The sequence below is a fragment of the Hippoglossus hippoglossus genome, chromosome 24, assembly GCF_009819705.1.
Source record: "Hippoglossus hippoglossus isolate fHipHip1 chromosome 24, fHipHip1.pri, whole genome shotgun sequence".
Classification (NCBI taxonomy): domain Eukaryota; kingdom Metazoa; phylum Chordata; class Actinopteri; order Pleuronectiformes; family Pleuronectidae; genus Hippoglossus; species Hippoglossus hippoglossus.
In genome coordinates, this window is record NC_047174.1 from 18251412 (window position 1) to 18272566 (window position 21155).

At 40.3% G+C, this 21155-nt stretch overlaps 1 protein-coding gene across 2 annotated transcripts in view; it reads left to right on the forward strand.

Moving 5' to 3' along the window:
• The first annotated feature begins 13539 nt into the window (after positions 1-13539).
• Positions 13540-21155, forward strand: part of ube2j1 (ubiquitin-conjugating enzyme E2, J1) — a 36385-nt gene continuing 28769 nt past the window's right edge. The window contains exons 1-2 of one of the 2 annotated variants that reach the window (XM_034579649.1): positions 13540-13791; positions 13825-13859. In XM_034579649.1, the coding sequence (XP_034435540.1) occupies positions 13829-13859 (31 nt within the window). In that variant the 5' untranslated portion in view covers positions 13540-13791; positions 13825-13828. Of the gene's footprint in view, positions 13860-21155 lie in introns of both variants that reach the window. The other variant, XM_034579648.1, reaches the window with a different exon arrangement.

A 21155-nucleotide genomic window follows, 5' to 3' on the forward strand; every position in this document is an offset into this window, starting at 1 on the left:
GGGAACCTGGAGAAAGTGCAGATGATGATAAATGATGATTTGGCACATTTGGCTGAATAATACTGATTTGATTGTTTTGATGCATTTGCATTGATGATGTATAATCTGTATCACACTATAGATAGGGAGTTATGTAAGAGCCTGTTAATCCAATGTGAGTGTGCATGTAGACTTTGAACTTTGGGTGATGGAGCCACACGCTGAATGCAGGCACGCCACCTCGGCCACACACACTGTCACAATGATATGTTGTGTTGTTGTGTGTTCAATGTGTCTGGAACAATTCCACAGGGGAAATAAGGGCAATTTTAGATATTCAGTAAGTGTTGAAGCTGCTGCATTATGTCATGAGAGTTTTCACTGACAGAAATCTTGGACAAAGAAAGAAGGATACCTTGCATATTGTTTTGTTGGTTTCTATAAAATGTTTACCACAGCAATTGCAGGCGAGAATAAAGAATGTCTACCTGATGGGGGAAAAAAAGCACCAAACCTAATTTGAGGTCTGTTGTATTTTTGTATGTGTGTTTGAGATTGAATAATTTGGAACAGCGTATTCTTCTGACGATTGAGTTTTGTCATTATTTATTTTCCTCTGGGACTGCACTCAAGACTTCATTAGGGCCTTTTTCCTGCCAAAAGAAACTTTGGCTTATTGATAATAGCGTCTGTAAATTTTTTAGATAGCGTCTGTAGAGTTTTTTGAGTATTTAAGGCACTGATCAGTTTTACTAACCTCAAATCCACATTAAAGTGAAATGTGAGCTGGTGTCAGCTCTGATGAAGTGTCCATCCACTCAGTGATTCAAATACAACATCTGTTGGGATACCACCGTCAGCCCTGTCAGTCCCAATGTCTTGTCCTTGACAGTAAGAGGACAAAGAACGACTCCAACAGAGGAAAGTATAATGACACTAAAAAGCCCGTAGGGAAATTTGGGGCCTTTATCAATCCTCAAAAGGACAAGTTTACGACACATAAAAAGCAGGAGTTGTGAGTTTTGTATCTTTGTGTTTATCTTTGAGGAATAAACGGGAATAGAGAAAAGAGAGTAAGAAAATAGGTTGAAAATGTATAATTCAGAGAGTTGGAGATTGTTCAATAAAACCAAAGTGATAAAAGGGACTGATCATCTCTCTCATCTTTCAAAATGACGATTGAGATATCACAGCCACAGAGGTTTACAGATGCAATATGTTTGCTAAATCAATGACTGGACGTATGAAAAGCTGCAGCCCAGGAAGACTCTGAAAAACTTGTCCATGCTTTTATTTCCAGTCGGCTAGACTACTGTGATGCACTGCTCATGGGAACCTGTAAATAGCATCTGGATCAGCTGCAGCGACTCCAGAATGCAGCTGCTGGAGTTGTAACTACAGAAAAGGGAAATATGATTATAAATCTGTGCTGAAGTTGTTACTCTGGCTTCCAGTAACTTTTAGAATTGATTTAAAAATGTTGATACTCGTTTTAAAAGGGATAGATAGTTATCTAATTATCTAGATACTCACCACTATGCCGATGGAGGAGTGGGTGAAGTGTTTGAGTCAACAAAACACTTCTGGAGCCTCAGGGGTAAACTTTGTTAGAGCAGAATCCAATACAATTGAAGTCATTAGTGAGTCCTTCTTCAGACGTAATAAAACAACAGAAAAAACATAACATTCCTCCATACTGCTCCTGTGGTGCCATCCAAGTGTCTGCAAGCCCCGACATTCATATTCAACTCGAAACAAGGTCATTTACACCAAGTTTTAGCCTAAAGGTCCGCTGATATCTTCCTATGCGGTGTGTTCACTGTCGGACGTGCTAACGTCTGCTAGTTTAGACACTTCTGTTGGACGTTTAGGCTAAAAACAAGGTGTAAATGACCTCGATTCGAAAGTATTTTTTGTCTCCCTTTGAAATCATAGTACAGAAGCAGAACCTCAGGGCCTGTGGTAGAGGATTAGACAGGTACTCATACAACTGGAATAACATCCAAGTTATTTCTTTTTCTATTTTGTACACGGTACACCTTTCTCTATTTGAGAACACTGGAGCAAAGGCTGCAGGGATGTGATGTTCTCCCAGCAATCTGAGCACAACCAATCCAGAATCGCCAACTAAATAACTGAGAGAAAAATTTGTCAGATAATGGTCATATGAATTCACACCTCAAATATGTCAGCATGTGCCCCCTCCCCAAAGTCAGCCACCACAGTGATGTTGTCCAAGCATGACAACTTTGCTTGGAACTGAGGTGGAAATGCTGCAGAACCTGATTCATAAAATTGACGTGATGTGATGATAGGCCACATCTCCATCCAGCCAGCATACTTTGAGACTTTTCTGGATCAGAGATACATTTGATTTATTGATATTTTTTTGTGTCCAACAAATCCCCATAGAACATTCAAGCTTTGTTGAAGTGCTTTATTGTATGACAGAAGAACTGAAGCACAGATCTCATCCTGAGGTCACACTGTCCATCCCTTCTGTCCATCCTTCAATCAGAAAGGTAACAAAACAGAGCCCTGCTGTTTTCTCTGGACATTGACCCACAATGTTGTATAAACCTGCTCCTGGTGTACAGATCACACACTGGATACTCCTCCAGTGTCCTGAGTGAGAAGAATCCAATGAGGAGGCTACAGCTCCATTAAATATTTAAGTCTTCATATCAAAACAAGCTGAAACATGGCCCATGTTGTTAATCCACAGGGAGGATTAGGCCTGTTTTTAACAGTGCCTTTGAACAATGGATAGATAAACAGCAAGTAACCTGAAATAGAGCTTGTTGCACCAAAACACGTCACAGTATTTGATAGTGTTTTTAGAGTATAGCACCACCTACTGCTGATTTATGCGAACTGTATCTTGAAGCATCATTACAGGAGTATTGTAAATAGAAAATTGCATTGCACACTTAATAAAAATGATTTTACAGAGATATACTTCAGCTGTGATGTGTCCAGAATAGAAATAGTTCTGAAAAACAGGAAAAATTAAACTTTTCTTTAATATTATTCTATCAGATGTTAGAGATGTTAATTCAACACACATCAAACTGATCTGAATTCAGTGCAATATGGTTTAAAGCTTAAAGGGAACTTCACCGGAGATATTTTGATAATATTAGTAATAATAATAAATATTAATAATAATTGATTTAATTAATTAATTTATACAGAACTTTTCAAAACAAAGTGCTTCACAAGTACAAACACATACAATTACATAAAAACAAATACTAATACTGTCATAAAAGAATAAAAATACTTACCGTATGACATCAATTTCAACATAGCACCAATTGCTATGATAAAAACTAGACTTTAAAATACTGTGCAAAAGCTATTGAAACTAACTTGTATAATGGATTTAATTTGTAAATTTACATTTTATTTATATATGCATTTCAGTCCTATGTATCATTATTATGATTTGCTTTTATAATTTAAGCTCTAACTTCAGCATATACAGATCTTGTTAATATCTGTAATGGAATAGCAAACCTCTCTGGAGTTTATTTTTTCAAACGAAAAATGTTACAACGCTGGATTACTGATGTCTGGGGTGAGTCTGTCTCTTTGCATTTCGTCCATCAAACCAATAGAGGGCAGCAAAGGCTAAACCCTGATTGGACCGTGTAGTGGAGTCATGATATTGAGAGTGACAGTCTGCCATCTTGGAAAAAAAACATTTTTTAATGACCAAATCATGTGCATCATACAAGAGGCCATTTCTGATGTGATCTATATGTGTTAATCTCTAATGTATGTATATGTGTGTCAGCAACGTGATGCGTTCAAGGCCTCTGTACTTTAAACCACACAGCACGAATAATTATCATAAACTCTTTGTTAGTTGCTAAGAGAAACTGACAGATTTGCCCATCACACACACACATAGGCACACACACACACACACACACACACACACACACACACACACAGAATTAATCTGGATTTGGTGGGTGGAAGATTGCGGCACTTGATGGAGAGCCAACCTCATGACATTACATAAAGCTTTTTATCCGTCTCTCTTCATTAGAGATTCATCTGTACACACACCAACTGTCAGCTGATGGTCCAGATGTGTCAAAATCAAATACCATCATTTTTGAAGCAGCGTAGCAGAAGTGTTAACTCATTATCACAGACCATGAGAAGCTGTTTGTGTTGGTGTTCATCATTTTTATTCGTTTGACAGAGAAAACACGTGCTGGAAGAGTCACAGTGTGAAAAGACTGCTCTGTGAACGAGGCGCATGAAACTGAGGACTAAGCCGATAAAACAAGTCAGATTAACTGAGATATTTAGGAGAGTTTTGCTTTTCTCACTGTTGTTTTAACAGAAAACGTTCTGTCTAATACATTATATTTGTTACTTCATGAGACCAAGTACAAGATTGATGTTTATACTAATACTTATAGTAATAAGTGTAAAAATGTTTAGCAATTGAACTACAATTCTGTTCTCGGCAGAATGTATAAGCCATTAAACAACTTCCGGACCATGATGATTCTGTCAAATTCTCCATTAATCTTGACTAAAAACCAGACTAAGTCATTCGGAATAAAAGTCTTTTGGAAATATGAAATCTAGTGAGATATAAGATGACTGACATCAATTTCACTTCAGGAGAGAGCTGGAGTCGGAAACTTTACATAAAGCCTGGGGGGAACAGCAGGGCTCTGTCCACAGCATAAAACGACACCTACCAGCTCCTCTAAATCTAATGAATAACTAGATTGACACTAGATTGAGCTCGTACCTCCTCCAAGGCCCAACAGTCCTGAAATCACATTTAATATCACTAGATCTCGGTTTTTATTTGGATCTGCACCACACTCATGAAAATCATTCCCTGATGCCTTCTTTTTTAAAATAAAAAATCATTATTATCCTCTGAGTAATCAAGCAAAATATATAAAAGTGGTTTTGCATAGGCCTGCTCAGTAAAAGACAAATAAACAAGCAAACATTTAATATTAATGAATATTAATAATATTATTGCATTGGTGCAGCATCTCTGACAGTATGGTTGCCAAATTGACCTTACCTATTAGTGTTGGCCTCTATACAGAGACAGAAAAATGCTACTCAAATTTCTATGAGCACCTTCTTGGTCATGTATTTGCTATTTGTTTATCCCTTGTTCCACTTCTGCACCATCAAGCACGGAGGTAGCCACTACATTCCATAACACTCCAGTGCAACAGCTGCTCGATTCCCTTTGAAATCATAGTGCAGGAACAGAACAGCAGACCAGGGCCCAGCTGGGCTTGTGGTAGAGGTTTACACAGGTACTCATACAACTGGAATGACATCCAAGTTACTACTATTTCTATTTTGTACACGATACACCTTTAACAGGCTTCTCTATTTGTTACCACTGGAGCAAAGGCTGCAGGGATGTGATGTTCTCCCAGCAATCCAGAACCGCCAAACAAATAACTGAGAGAAAAATCTGTCCAATAATGGTTGTCTAAATTCACACCTCAAATATCTCAGCATGTGCCCCCTCCCCAAAGTCAGCCACCACAGTGATGTTGTCCTAGCATGACAGCTTTGTGTGGAACTGAGGTGGAAATGCTGCAGAACCTGATGTGAAAAATTGATGTGATGTGATGATGGGCCACATCTCCATCCAGCCAGCATACTGATGAATGGGGTAAACATCCCCTCCATCATAATACACCACCCACCCTGCACTCTAACCTGGCGCTTTCATCATTTAGGACTATTTAAGAGATATGGTGTCACGCTTGTGGTGAAATCCCTGATCAAGATGCCAACACAGATTACTGTGTGACCACGCCTTAGCACATCACAAAGACAGATGACTATCTCTGCTGTAACAGACGCAGCTACCCCCACATTATTTGTGACAAGCATGTGCATAGTGCATCAAGACAGACAGAGAGCAAGACGGAATTCACTGACTTGGCTGGAGAGCACTTTCCCTGTGGTGGCAGTCAGGTCCTGGCATGTGTTGTAGAATCATCAGAGACATGTGGCTTTGGCTTAAAAAGAGTAAAGTGGCAAGTGTCAGTAATCTTCCAATGCAGGATGTAGAATAAGATGATTAGGGCAAAGTTCCCACATATGGAAAGCATGGTGAAAAACAGGGCGGTGGCAGTGCTGAAAAGCTCCCTGAGGGCAAACTGGCATTCCATGAACCAGAAAATCAAAGGAGCTGCAAATCCATGCAAAGAAAATAGTGCAGGGAGGATTCCTTTTCTCCGTTCTACTTCTAGTGCCTCCTTCCCAATGGAGCTGGAGAGGAAGGTAAGTTTGGGATATTGAAGCCAGTGTGGTGTGCAGGGAGATAGGTGGCTGTGGCTCAGGATATAGACAAACCAGAAGGTTGGTGGTTCAATCCTCAGATCGTTCCGTGTGTCGAAGTGTCCTTGGACAAGACATTGTAACCCAACAACAAATGTGTGAGTGATGTGTAATGGAGATAGGTGAGGTAGAGTGGAACCGGCCCCTCCTTACCCTCCCACACATGGGCCCTGTTGCAGTATGCCTGTAATCAGGATGTCTATGCTTAATGATAGAATAGCACTAATCAACTGGATCACTGAACTAACCTATTGAAGCCACTGGCATCCAGTACATGAGAATTGGGACCACGCCCCAGTGATGAAACCCTCTGTGATCATGGACCTGAACACAATCATCACTGATTTATCATGTGGGGGTGCAATTGTCTGTTCTTATGTGCACCGAAGGCTGAACAAAGAGGCAGAGGCTGATAAGGGAAATGGGCAGAAACATTACTCTCCTTTCATCACTTCCATAACTGTGTGGGAAAAGTAGAATAGAGTAGTATCACATTGGTTATGACTCATACCACCAGCAAAAGTCTACCCAGTGTGTCGACAATCTTTTATAGCATGCAATAATGTCAGAGAAAAAACCTCACCGACAGCACCATGCCCAAACTTTCACCCTCTTCTCCATCCATCATGACATTAGTCCCATAAGTCCCCACATCCCTGCGCACCCAGCATTCTGGACATCCAGCAAGCAGGAGGGAGAGAGGCCAGAGGTGAACAAGCATCAGACTACACCCTCAGCTCTACCCTATGGGTACTTCTAACCAAACCATGAAATGCACCAGCAGCTTGTTAGTGCAGCATCCTGGAAGTGCCCAGAGATGTCACTTCAAGCAACCCCACACAGGGGGATCCAATCAAAATCTGTAATACCGCTGACAAACTGTGCTTCAGTGCAGTTACAGTACGCTGTCACTCGTGCCCCCTTCGACAAGTCCAACAAAGGAATCTTAAGCCGACATCCCATCTCCCTTGGTCCTGATTTTGAAATCGCGGACATGTCTTTAGAAAGCGACTGCTGCAATCTGACCTGTGCGACTATAGCTGGTTTGCAGAAGAATTCTCTGCCATCTTGGCACTGGCAACAAGAGGATTTGCAGTGTGTAGTTTTCTACCCCCTGACTGGGCAGTGAGTTCAAAGATCTGTCTCAGTGTGCTGAGGTAGCGCCCAGAGGCAGTAAATCAAAAGTGAAGCTTGTCACAGCGCACAACACACACACAGTAGAACCTGGCAAACTCACTGCAATGTCTCTTTGATGCCTCTCGGTGTGATTGATATCCACTCAGTAAGGAACTCAGCACACTATTGCTTTAATGTCTGTTTGCAACCTGTTTAAGGTACAATGATTCCCTGCACCTTTTGATAAGGGAAAGAGTTAGATGCGCCAAGTGTTTAAATAAAAGGTGTAGCTGTTAAACTCTTAACGCTAACAATAAATCTAATCTCCCCCAGTGAGAATCCGTCTCACCTCTCTCTATCGAGGGAGGCAGCTGTTTGCATTGAACAAGCTCGCTCTGATAAACCCACTGCCCTTCAAAGCCAAAACACATTTTCACTTCCTAAACAGTTACTAAAATCAGATCCAGAATATCATGAATAAATAAACTCGTCCCACCCATAAATTGTAAATGAAGATGGACAGCGTGTCTTTATTTCCTCCCACTACACACAAATGAAGCCAAAACATGCGGGATATGAGCGCTACCATCTTGTGCATTTGGAGCAGAGCCCCCAGTGGTGATCAGGGGATGGAGCCGGGGTAGCGAGGTCCCACCAGTATATGCACTCAACCAATTGCAAGTCAGTCTCAGCTGTCAATCATGACGTTTTACCCCCTTTTATAGCATAAAATTACCAACTTATCAGAAACATGAACACTTGATCATACATCAGTGGGATTTTAGTACCTAAAAAGAAATAAAGCCATTGACCTTTAAATTGGCTCATATCCCATCCACTAACATAGAGGAGATGGAATTTTCTACATGTATTACGGCCAGCCACCAGGTGGCGATTAAGATGCTTTGGCTTCACTTTTGGGGAGCTGTCATCTCATCCATCTTCTTATGCATGGTCTATGGTCCTGCCAAAAAGGTAGCTAGTCTGCCTTAGCAGAGTAGAAGTAAGCTTTCATGTTTAAATGTACTAAATTATGAATTAGAAAGGTTAACCTAATACCTGGGTCAGACTACAGGATCCTTTTGTCTGATTACTGTGACAGATTAGGCCATTAAAGAGACCATATTGCACTCCAATCAGGAATTCTGTGTGACATCACTGGAAAGGAATTGCTCGAGCACTCACAATTGACTTTGGGGGACAAGAAAGTAAACAAGCATGGCATTTGGAGAAAGTCATCATTAAACAGCATACGTTAAGGCTGCTTAGTGTCTGTATAATTAAAGGCAAATAGGAGGGGTGTAGTCAAATATTAGCTACCACATCCCTCCTAACGTTGCAAACATGGGAATATTCTTTATCTCTCGCCTTCACAACTGACATCACCACCGCATAGACATGACATAGAGATGCCCCCAGATTTCTACATATTTCAATAGTATGGATTGATTGTTTGCACCTCATTGTGTGAGTCATACCTTTGTGTGAGTTTAAAGTTTCAACAGATTGGTGTTGAAACTGTTGAAACATCCCCTCCCAGCGAAATCATCCCCGATCAATTTCCCTTCTATCCTTTGCAACCACATCTTACTGTTTTATTCAGCACACTGATGAGGCGCATTAGTCCTTTGGGTTATGTGTATGTATGAGAGGGAATGTGTGTGTGTGTGTGTGTGCTTGTACGTGTGTGTGAAAATGCACGCTTGTCTGCACATGACACACATTTAAAAACAGAAACATCGGGCCCTGCATGCTAATGTGTGGGCTAACTTTGAATGTTTATTGTTGGCTTTCCTCTTACATTTCTTGTCAGTCCCCACTGTCTAGAAAACCAGGAGTGATCGAGAGCTTAAGGAAACAGTTGATAGTGGCTGCAAATGCTCTGAGGATCTGGCAATTTTACTTGCTCAGGGCTAACCCGAACCCATGAGATGATGAGTGAACACTCAATACGCCTGCTGTTTGTTTATTTGTGATGCTGAAATGATTCCTGAGGTCTCCATAGAAGCAGAGGTTAGCTTGTATTTGAGGTTAGTAATCCTCTGCCTTGTCGAGGTGTCCTTGAGCAAGAATTCTTTAAATTATACACCGATTGTCGTCGTGGTATATATTGTTTTCGTTAAGTTGATGTACTGAAATACAAAACATCTGTCAAACAATGTGTGACAAAATGAACTTGACTCAAACCTGCTTATTAACTTTTTCGAAGCAACTTATGTCTTTAGCCAGAGGGGCTCAAACAAGCGTCCTTAATTTTGGTCACATGATAATAGGTGGGTGAATATGGGTGGGGAGTTGGGGTGAGTGACCCCCGTCACCTTCTAAAGATGGTCTCTCGGGTCTGAAAATCTATCTATCTATCTATCTATCTATCTATCTATCTATCTATCTATCTATCTATCTATATATCCATCCATCCATCCATCCTATCTAAATAAAGACCTGAAATATTCTCGGTTTTGACCTGGTCTTCTCTCTGCAGATTTAATACTTCCAAGTTCTCAGTGAAGCTTTCTGTGTCTTTAAGCAGCCCCTATACTTCCCTTCAGCTGTGGGAAGACTTTTCATCTCTGAATATTGCACTATGTACCAAAGGTTACCAGTGTGGAGTATATGTCATGCCCCTGACTCCGGGGGGCTTTGACATTGCAGTAGTGTGTTTTGAACGCCGCTGGCATCAGTATGTGACCAGAGCAATCGACTGCGTTGCTTGAAGTGCGTGGGCACACATGCAGAATAAATTAACTACACTTGATGTGGTGTGACATGAGTCAGTGGTCAAGTAGCTCCTTGTTGCTGTGCAATGTGATCTGGAGATCTGATGGTGTTTTTTCCCAGTGGTTGGTTTGAAATGATGATGTAAATAGATTGCAATCAAGGACTCGTCTAAAGTCTAAACAGTGAATGCTGTTCTGCTGTATAATACAACTCTGAATACAAATTAAATGTACTCACATGGGCATGGTCAATGGGTATGTGGGCCATTGTTTGTGCCAAAGGAATATTTTCTTATATACATGCATATACATAAAAATGTTATGTATATAGCCCCATCTTTTTATGGAAACAAAAAAAATCTATCAAAACAAAAGTCTATCATCATCATCATAACTAGAAAATGTAAAATAACTATCATACAACGGCAGAAGACCATGAGACCAAGAACAGAAATCTGTGATTGCAGTGACACAGACGCACCAACAATGGACAGTTGCCTGGTCTGATGAATGTGGATTTCTGCTGAGGCTGCAGATGGTAGAGTCAGGATGGATACATCCATGGACCCAACGCCTTGTGTCAACTGTCCTGGGACATTTTGGGCCCTTAATCATGAACAGCCTATCAGAGTATACTGCTGCTATACATGTTCATCCCGCAATTTGCGGTCTTCTAATGTTTTTTTCCAGCAGGACAATGGACCATGTCACAAAGGAGAAGTGTTGCTTTTAAAGAGCTGCAGAGATTTGATCTGACCTTGGGATGTTTGCCAAATACAATGTACAAATACACCATAATAAGAACAAATTAATGGAGAAATAGAGGAAACGAGTAAAAAAAAAAAACATCCTAATGTTAGTTTTGTATGTAATGTCGAGGCAGTATTCAATTTCTATGATACAAAGTTATAGTGTTTGGATTTCTATTAATTGCTTTAAACTTTAAAAACACTCAAAGAGCATGTGAACAGGTCTAGGTCAGAGTAACCACATTCACTTCCACTGAGCTTCTAAACCATCTGTAACCAGCTGCAACTCAGATTTCTGTGTATTGCTTCATCCCTGAAACTGACAGGTTCTTGGGTGGGGCAGGAGGAGGCAGACAGGCTAGAGGCAGTTAGGTTTAAACTGCTCTAAACATAAAGATGCACTGTATTAACAGAGACAAATCAAGTAGGAGTGTTTTATCCGGTGGGATTTGAAAGGTGTCAGCTGTGTGTCGTGCTGAGGTGGTTTAAAAATCTACCTGGGAGATGTCAAGCCTGCCATCAACATTGCGCCAGTCGCAGTAACAAGTAAGGCAACATTAAAGGAAAGATGGGACATGTAATTATTCTCTTGCCTCTTCACCTGACAGCGCCTCGAAACACCCACTGATTAGGTACCAGCTTCCCTCAGCACTCAGCAAGAAGAAGCTTTAATTCTCACACATATTGTGCGTGAGTATCTGCACAATCTGCATAATCAAAATGTTCACATAATCTATAGAGCCACAAATATTACAGAAGTAACAGAGAATATATATTGATAAGGTGTTCTTGGTTTGTGAGCACAACATCTATTATTTGTTAAACAGCTAATAAGTCTGAACAAATTGAAATCCCAATTTATTGCAAGGAATATAAAGTGGTGTGCAAGAAGGCTTGGGCTGAAGTTTATGACATGTAAGGACTTTGTAACCATGTAACCATGACGATCTTAACCTAAATACGAAGTCCTTACATGTATGCACTGACTTCAGCCCGAGGCAGCTTGCACCCCAGTTTATATTCCTTGGAATAAATTAGGATTTCATGCGGTTAAAATTTTCATGGCTACAAGGTACCCAGTACCAGTGATGCAATAAATGGGACATACTTTATATTAATATATTTTCAAAACATTGTTATCACATTGGGTACCTGAATTTTCGGTCTTGTGAGCTCAAAATATGACCGTCCTTAAACTGACTGCTGAAAGATGGTTAGTAAATTATGTCAGTGTTTTACATTCAGTGGCATTTCTATTTCAACACTAAATGTTCGGCAATCATTCAATGTCAAATAGGCCTATTCAGTGGCTCGATGGCTTCAGTCAAGATTCAAATCTTAATAGCACAACAGTTTTTGCTGAACTCTAATACTGCTTCAGAAACAAGGACACTCTATTGAAGGAGTCGACTTGAGCAGTAAGCAACTCACCTATAAGTTTGTTTTATGTGTTATAGGTTTTATCAACAAAATACTACCCTGATCAACTAAAAAATATTATCTTTGAGCTGATGGTGAGAAAGAAGCAAGGAAAACCCTAAGGAAAACCATAGATATATATAACTAAAGCCAAAGAAGCTGCATTTTAATATTTGTAATGACATTTATCCAATCAATAGTTTCTTTCAAACAAGATTTAACTATAATGATAACTCATAATTTCCATGTGGGGGACATTGAGATTATGGAAAAAGGTTTTACAAGAACTCTGGTCTTCATTTCAGGGTTGGCTCCTCTAAATGTAATGTAAAACAGTTTATTCATAGACGTAAATATTTAAATGTCAAACCCCATATCAAAGGATGGAACAGTAAACTAAATATATTTGCAAAATATCTTCAATGCGACCTTTTTGTATATTGTATGTTGTAAATAAATATATACTGTATATTTATTTATTTAATTTTTGCTCTACTTTTTTTGCGTTAGTTTGCCCTTAATACAACATCAACACCAAAATAAGATAAATAGATAGATAGATAGATAGATAGATAGATAGATAGATAGATAGATGTACTGTATTGATCCCATATTGGGAAATTCTTGTGTTACAGCAGCAGGTCAATGGCTTTGCACATAAAGCGAAGTAGCAATAAAAAAGACACGTAGAATTAAAATAGCTCAAAAATAAGTTAACCCTAACCCTAACCCTAAGTTAATGACACACAATAAAGTAGTAAAATACACATTAAGTACTAAATATAATAGAAGAACGAATAAGCCTATAAACAAGAGACTAAAGAGATGACAAACTATGAACAAGGGACATGTGCAAAGTTGCAGTAGTTGTTTGCATAAGTTGCATTAGTTTCGAAATGTGGACATATAAGGTTTGTACTTAAAGTCATTGTTTACAATAAAGTATGAATGAATCACAATCACAAAGAAAATACAATAGTGTCTATAATAAGATCTGAGCAGCAGAGGAAGAAAACACATTTAACAACCGCTCTATCCCACCATCCTCCCCCAGCCGCCCCGCCCCTGTAATGTCTCTGATTGGCTTAGGTTCGACATGAAGACTGATTATTGGTTGGAATTACGGAAGAACATCAAGGTAAGCCAATCAGAGGCAAGGTAGGGGTAGGTCTCTTTAACTGACGTTGGAGAAAAAAACGCCTGACAAGCCAGTCACTCACTTCCTGTTTACGTTTCCACGGATGCGTTCAGGAACAGAAACTACAGATAACTTGAGAAACAATCTCTTCACTACTCCGGTGGCGGCTCGTCTCAGTTAGCCTCCGTCTTCACTACTGTACCGAGGCGACGGACAGACGGAAGGAGCCGTCCTGCCCATAGCGTAGGAGCGAAGAGAGCTAGCCGGGGCTAGCAGGTAGCTGGTAGCTAGCTAGCGACACAGCAAAAGAAACTCAGCAGCACGTCAACACTTACCTGAGCTCAACGTCTGCCAGTATGGAGAATAGATATAACCTCAAGAGTCCAGGTAAGCTCATTTTCAAATGTCTCCCCCCCCCCCCCCCCCCCCCCCCCCCCCCCCCCCGCTGCAGCTGCCAGTGAGCTTCCTAACACCTCACACATCGGAAACACATCTATTTACTGTGTTTTATTTGTGTGCAGTCATTGTGGACAGCGTCCCTAAGAATACAATCACTACACTGACACGAGCCACATGCTAACTTTCTTATTTCTTAGTGCGTATACATGTTTGCTAGCTTCTCCCACTTGTGAATTACATGGGAATACTCTTCACACTATGTAGTATTCAGATCAAAAATAATGCTGCACGTTCAGCCTTCATGGGAACTACAACTTCCTGGAGGTATGTGGTGTGGAGGTCTGTTATGCTTCACTTTGTTTAGGACACGTCTGCCTGTGTACTGTGTCTTCAGTCCTTCATAAACAATGGTTTCCTGGATTTGAGTAGCAACAGCCAGCAGGAGTCACAACTGGTTTGTCATGACATTTACTGACAGTGGATGTTTTCTTTTCTTAGTGAATCATTTAGTTCCACAGTCTCAATCTGTTTCTTAGTGATTAGTTTGAGAAAAAGTAAGGCTTGATTTTCTTTAAAACCCTAACCCTTTCAATTGTGATGTTTGCAACAAAATAGTGTAAGAAATGATTGACCTATAGATGGGGCTTTATTATATTTAAACAAGATTCAAACTCCTTATGTGAATGTAAACTTATCTATACGGCACTTTTATATCTAATTTGTTTGGTCTGACTTTCAGTTTAGTCCAAACCAAAATAACCGATGTGAAAATGGCCTCTGATTTGCCTATGATGTTTGCAGTGTGAAAACACTTTGCAGCAGGTTTAGACACCATTAAACAAAAGAAGAAGAAACAAAAGCGGTTTGCAGGATTGCATGCAGTCTTGTCCATCAACGATATGATGCTTGAATGAAGAGGATGTTCATGTTGATGGCAGTAATACCTTAATGATATATCAGTGGCAATGAAATCAACAAAATTAACCGGTCCATTTTAGCTATTAAACTATATATGTGCACTTTATTCAAACCGTTTTCATACGATGGCCATTCTGACAACAGGCTGATCAATCATCAAATAGCCCATATTCCCAAATCACAATTTGTCTCATAGGGCTTTAACAAGGTGTCACATCCTCTGCCCTTAACCCTCAACAAGAGTAAGGAAAAAACAAAAAAACAAAACTTAGAAACCTCAGAGAGAGCCACATGTGAGGGATCCCTCTCCCAGGACGGACAGAAGTGCAATAGATATCACGTGTAGAACATCAGAAAGATAAGGGTATTTGCAGCATTGATTAGAATAAACACTTTGTAGCTGATGTCAGACACATGTCTACAAACCAGTCAGTGTCAAGCATATAGGTAAACGCAGCACATGTAGGGGATGATGACAGGACATACATGTGTCACACAGAATTCTTTAGTCCACTACCTACATTTTAAAGTGAAAACAAAACTAACTGGATGAAATATATGCAATGTAACAAAGACATGAACCTTGGTTCAGTCGATGTCAATACATCGGCAAATCTGACTTTTAGGTTTATTGACATTTGGACAGGTTATTTTGATTGCTGGGATATTTATGATAATGTTAATAAACAACTCAACATACTATCAAAAAAGTGAAGTAATTTGTAAACATTTTATTGTGGAAAAGTTCTACATTAGTATTATACATTTACATCAGAATTTTCCAACAGGAAATTATACAATAGCATGTGTTATGAGGTCAACAGACAAAAAATCTAGTAAAATAAATAAAGCACTGAGTTCATGCCACGTATCACAAGTTGGCGTATCGTGTAAGCTGACTGTTTGCTCTACTAGTTTACAGCTCTTGCTCCAAGGACACACATACCAGTACACGCACAAGCAGGTGCTTACTACCCACAGGCATACATTATTTGTTTAAAGCCACTGGGCTGGAACTGGTTTGTCCAGGTTTCAGTTTAATATTCAGTTTCAGAATTACAAAGCCCACACATGTCTGCTGATGCCTTAGTGATGACCTGTGACCTTTTTTGTTCAATCATAGTGAAAAGTGTGAAGAAATAGAAAGGTGGGAAATGGTCTTCAGTGCTTTGTTGTAGTGGTAGTGTGAAAAGAAAAGAGTGTGCTGTTCCATTTCACATTGCCAAGTCTCCCCAACAGTGTTTTTGTAGTTAAATCATTAATTTCATTCCAAAGTTTCAGTTGATCTGTCAATTTATTAGTGACTTGATAATAAAATTAGTTTGTTGTGTTAAGTGATTCAGCCCTGTGGTGTGTATCGTCCATTTATTATCAATGGCAGTTATCTCTTTGGTGGAGCCAAGCCCAGCTGACACTGGCTGAGAGAGGTGGGGTACACACTGGACAGTTTTCCAGTCTATTGCAGGGCTGACATATAGAGACAAACAACCATTGATGCTCACATTCACACCTACGAACAATTTAACCTGCATTTCTTTGCACTGTGGGATGGAACCAGAGTACCAAGAGAAAACCCATGCTTCCATGGGGAGAACATGATAACCCGTTACCCCATACAAAAATTACAATCAAAGAAGTTACAAATCGTCACAGATTACAATCCTGATCTAGTCAGGATTGAATCTGAGAATGAAACAAATGACAGGAGCCAAATCAACCACTGCAGCAGAGATGAAGCTGCTGGTGAGTCTGCTGCTGCTGGAGGGCAGTGCTCCAGAGTCGTCCTGCATGTTCTGTGATATGTTCACTCTCCTACGTGTTTGTTTGTGTTCCCTTCATGCAAATGTCCTGCCTTCATCCACGTGGAAGAACAAAAATGATGATGATAGTAGTAACAATAGAGCACAATATGAAATAATAGATGTTTTTATATCATCACAAGATGTATATCGTCAATTCGCAGAGCCATGAGTAAGAAGGCAGTTGTGGTTCGAAGCTAGTAGCACCCACAATGTTTATTGTGAATTGTTAACAGCCTGGTCTCGGAAAATGTATATTTTGGAAATCAACGTTCCCTGGTGCTGTAACCTTGACACAAGCCCAGAGTTTGCCAGCTGTTTTCGTTGTTGACTCTTGGCTGGCCTTTTAATTTTTTTGTGCAGGAGCCCGACGGTCACATTCACAGTGCTGTTTGGTGTATTTTTCATTTTGTTCTAGTTGGTGCGCTGTCTAGCCTGGTGTGTTAAATTTCCTTCATTCCATCCCTCCTTACTGTACCTTATCATACTCCTTTCACAAAATTCAGGAGCTGACTCAAAGAGTGGGATTAGTTCCTCTTTGTACCCCTGGCTTTACCTTTTAGCTGAACGTGGTGAAAGCAGCAGCTGCTGAAAAGCAATAAAAAAAAAAAAAAAGCTCAGACTTTGGAAGAGTCTCTTACCCCCCCCCCCCCCCCCCCCCCCCCCTCCCCTGGGCTCTATGCTTTTTTTCATCTTTGGGGTTGGCTTGTATTACGCAAATTGTATCCTCTCTCTCCCCTCTGGACCAGCTATGAATCATTCCCGGTGGCAAACACTCAAAATGTGTGTTATATAAGATGATGTGGCATACAAGGATTATCGCCCTATTGCCTTTAGCTACTGACTGGACCTCTGCAAACTCAACAGAGGCCAGAGGCACTAGTGTGGGAAAGGGCTTTTCCTTGTCATCTCTGCTTACTGTTACCGGAAGGACGAACCAAAAATGGGCATGGGAAATGAAGCGGCTGTCAAAATGCATCCAGATATTGGCAGAGACGATGTTGAACGCCTTCCCCTCTCCTCTTCAGCATCCCTAGGAATTACAGTACCATCATACCGGACAGTCTGCAATGTATTATCTATACGACCTGTCAATGCAGGAAGTTCTGTTCTCTTTTCGTAGTAAAGGTCATATTATAGTCGAATGTGGTGGAGGAGTACTCAATGTTGAATAGTTGACTAACCATAGGGAGCAGCCATCAAGTCTGACGTATTGAATATATGTAGAGCCACTCATGTAGAATTACTACTGTGAATAGAAACTGTATGCACCTCACATCAGATTCTGAGGCAAGCTGACCTGTTTTCCACAGGGCAGGTATGTGTGGAAGGATGTGCCGCTCATTTATGTTGGTAGTTTGAGGTTTGCCCGAAAGTTACCTGACAAGCTACGCCTTTAGTTCAACCTCTTTACTTGTGCTAAACCTTTTTGTCTTGTTTTAACACTTGAGAGTTGTTCATCAGATGTAGTCTCAGATTTCTGTATTCTGGTCTGCTCCTTATCTGATCTTCGTCATCAGGGCTTTATCAGGGATGTAATAATAATAATAGTAATAGTAATGATCCATTTGCTGAATCTTAAGTTAAACTTTTACAGCATGAGGAATCAAGGTGTGTTAAGTTACTGCATCATCAGCACTATTAGTTTTTTTAGTTCCTGTGGCTGTTTGACAGTAAAGACCTACCTCTGTTTTTAATTATTGTGAAAATGCATTAAGGAAGTGCCATGTTGGTTACATTGTAACTAACTTAGCAATTTAATACTGCAGAGCAGAAAGTAACTAACTTAGCTCCTGCTGTGACAAAGTGTGGCTGATTAGTGATAAATAAAGCATTCTTAAACGCACAGGATTTTGGTAGAGGCATACCTAAATTCATGATATGAAACTATGCAAATAAGACAGTGTTTCAGATACAGTATTGTAAACCAGTGGTGGTTAAATCTAGTCCTAACAATTTAGCTATTATCAGAGTTTTTCAAGTCAAGTCAACTAGTCAATAAGTAGTTAACTATTAGAAAATAGCCCATTCAATCACATACAGATCTAAGGGTTTGTAAAATCTTTTCATATAATTTCTCTTTCTGGTAATAGTTTCTCCTCTCTATACCCAGTGGCCTTCAAGTCCTTCTAACAGAAGATGAGAGAAGTGTTGCAGTCTCGGTAATGTCTGTCAAATACTCCAGTAACGAAATGTCACAATACCAGAGACTTGGAAGGTGGCACCAGTGGGAAATTCAATGATTCTCAATAACAAATGAGTTATCACAGTAAAAAGTAGAATATAACAGAGGCTGTTGTTCACACAGTGATCTAACACGCACACACCTCCATAAAGCTTGTGTGCAAGCAGTAGTTAAAATTGACCAACAAGGTGTCTGACCAATAGTGGGATAATATTCATTTAACAAGTTAACATTATATTTTGACAGACAGAATGATGGTAGCCTACTTATGTTTTGAACACCCAGCTTAAGATGATATATATATGTGTGTGTGTGTGTGTGTGTGTGTGTGTGTGTGTGTGTGTGTGTGTGTGTGTGTGTGTGTGTGTGTGTGTGTGTGTGTGTGTGTGTGTGTGTGTGTGTGTGTGTGTGTGTGTGTGTGTGTGTGTGTGTGTGTGGAACATCACTACAACAGATGGCAGCTGACAGAATGTCATTTCGACCCAACGCTGTCAAACAGAAACTCACTCACCCTGAATTCTCTGTACAGATCTGGATGTGCGAGTTGGAGGTGTTTCTTCATTTTGATGGAAATGCTCTGGTTTTGCTTATATATTCCAGTTGTCTGTAACTTGTCTTAATTATAATCTGCGTCAAAGGCAAAATATGTCCATACACCTGTCTTCCACAAGTTGTGGCAGACCTGTTGCTGCACCGGCACCTGTCGATGCCATTCCATGTGTTATTGATGTTGTTTACTATGCCTGGTTTCTAGTTCTTCTCTTCAAATTTGACCCTTGGAGGATTATTGCACTGCCCGTCGTCTGCCATGATCTGTTTCCCTTGTGAACCTTTTTCATTGGACTTCCAGTTTTACTTTGAAATATCTGTTCCCCTTTGTTTACTGTGAGTTTTACCTCTTATACCCTGTGTTTGTGAGTGTTGTGTTTTCCACCCTGTGCTTTGAGTGTTTCTCTCCTGTCATTCGTGTTTCTATTATTGGACTGTACTTTCTGGACCTTGGATTCCTGCTTGCTCCCTTTTTGGAAAGGTTTGCTTGTTTGGACTGTCCTCACTGGTATGACTCTGCCTTTACCTTCCACAAGCCATGTCCCTTTTTTGTTTAATTAGAGCACTGCAATGTTCTTCTCTGATTCCATGTCTGCTGTGATGGCCCTCCCCAATGTCTTTTTGCACCAGTTGTCACATCGTCCCTTACTTGAAGAACCTAATTTCCTGTAGAAAAACAGGTTCTGTCCGATTTTTCAGAATTTCAGCATCAAGTAGTTGTTGTCATTAATACTCCAGTCGTCTTTATCCTCAGTGTGGCAATCCAGGCCGGCTCCATTATACACTGAGTAAACCACAGCACCTAATCCTTCTCAGAATGATGTCTTTAAATTTTGGGCAATGCAGTATTTATCTAGAGCACATGCTACATCAATGCATGTGTCATGATGACTGCTTATTCAATCAGGGCTGCAAGGCCTTATTCCCTTACTAGGATGATAGCCAGCTTGACTTCTTGTGATGGTGGCAAGTACACGCCCCTTTCATGAAGCGCAACCAATACAAAACAATACGGGAAACCCCCTCCCAGACACTGATATGGTTATTTTTTCAATTGTAAAGTAGCCCATACAGTATCATATTCTCCATTATTTAATAGCCCACTTTAATGGATTCTTGTAACAAATATATTTTTTTGAAAAATTGTTTTGCCCATGTCCCCACCTCAAAAAATCCATTGTCATTTTAGCTTTACTTTGGTGTTATCAAAACCAATTCGGCCAATGCAACAAAGGTAAATCTCACATGTTAAACACCATAACAGTCAAATAAAGTTAAGGTAATAAATAGAAGTCATGGCAGTGGGTGGCTAGGTATACTGACGGATAATTTGACGATCAAACACTTCCCACTGAGATTTGGACGAGACACAGGGATATCATGTCCCTGACCTGAGGAGCTGAAAGAGTCCCAGCCTAAGGGAGAGCTGGCCCTGCCATCAAAGCTGGAGCGGCCAGCCACTGTCCCAGAAGATCCAGATGGATAAGGTTCAAAGCTGGCTCTCCCAAGTAGCTCATCTCTCAGTCTGAAGTGCCTGTCCAGCCCTGATAGTCCATCACACCTCTGAGCACTCCTGATTCCCCTCTGCAGGGCACTGATGGATTCTTAAAGTGAGAAATCATGACTAACCTGCGGGCAAAAAGATAGAGTGGATGGTTTAACCTGAATAGCTTTTAGCCCTAGCTCTCACAGAGACTCCATTCCTCTTCATCTACCTGCCACCTAAAAGTGTCCCTGTCTTTCTTTCTGGCCCACGCCACTGAGATTTTCTAGAATGCATTGAATTGTAAAACTTTTCAGACAGAGAAATTTCTTTCTTTTTGGATGTAAGAA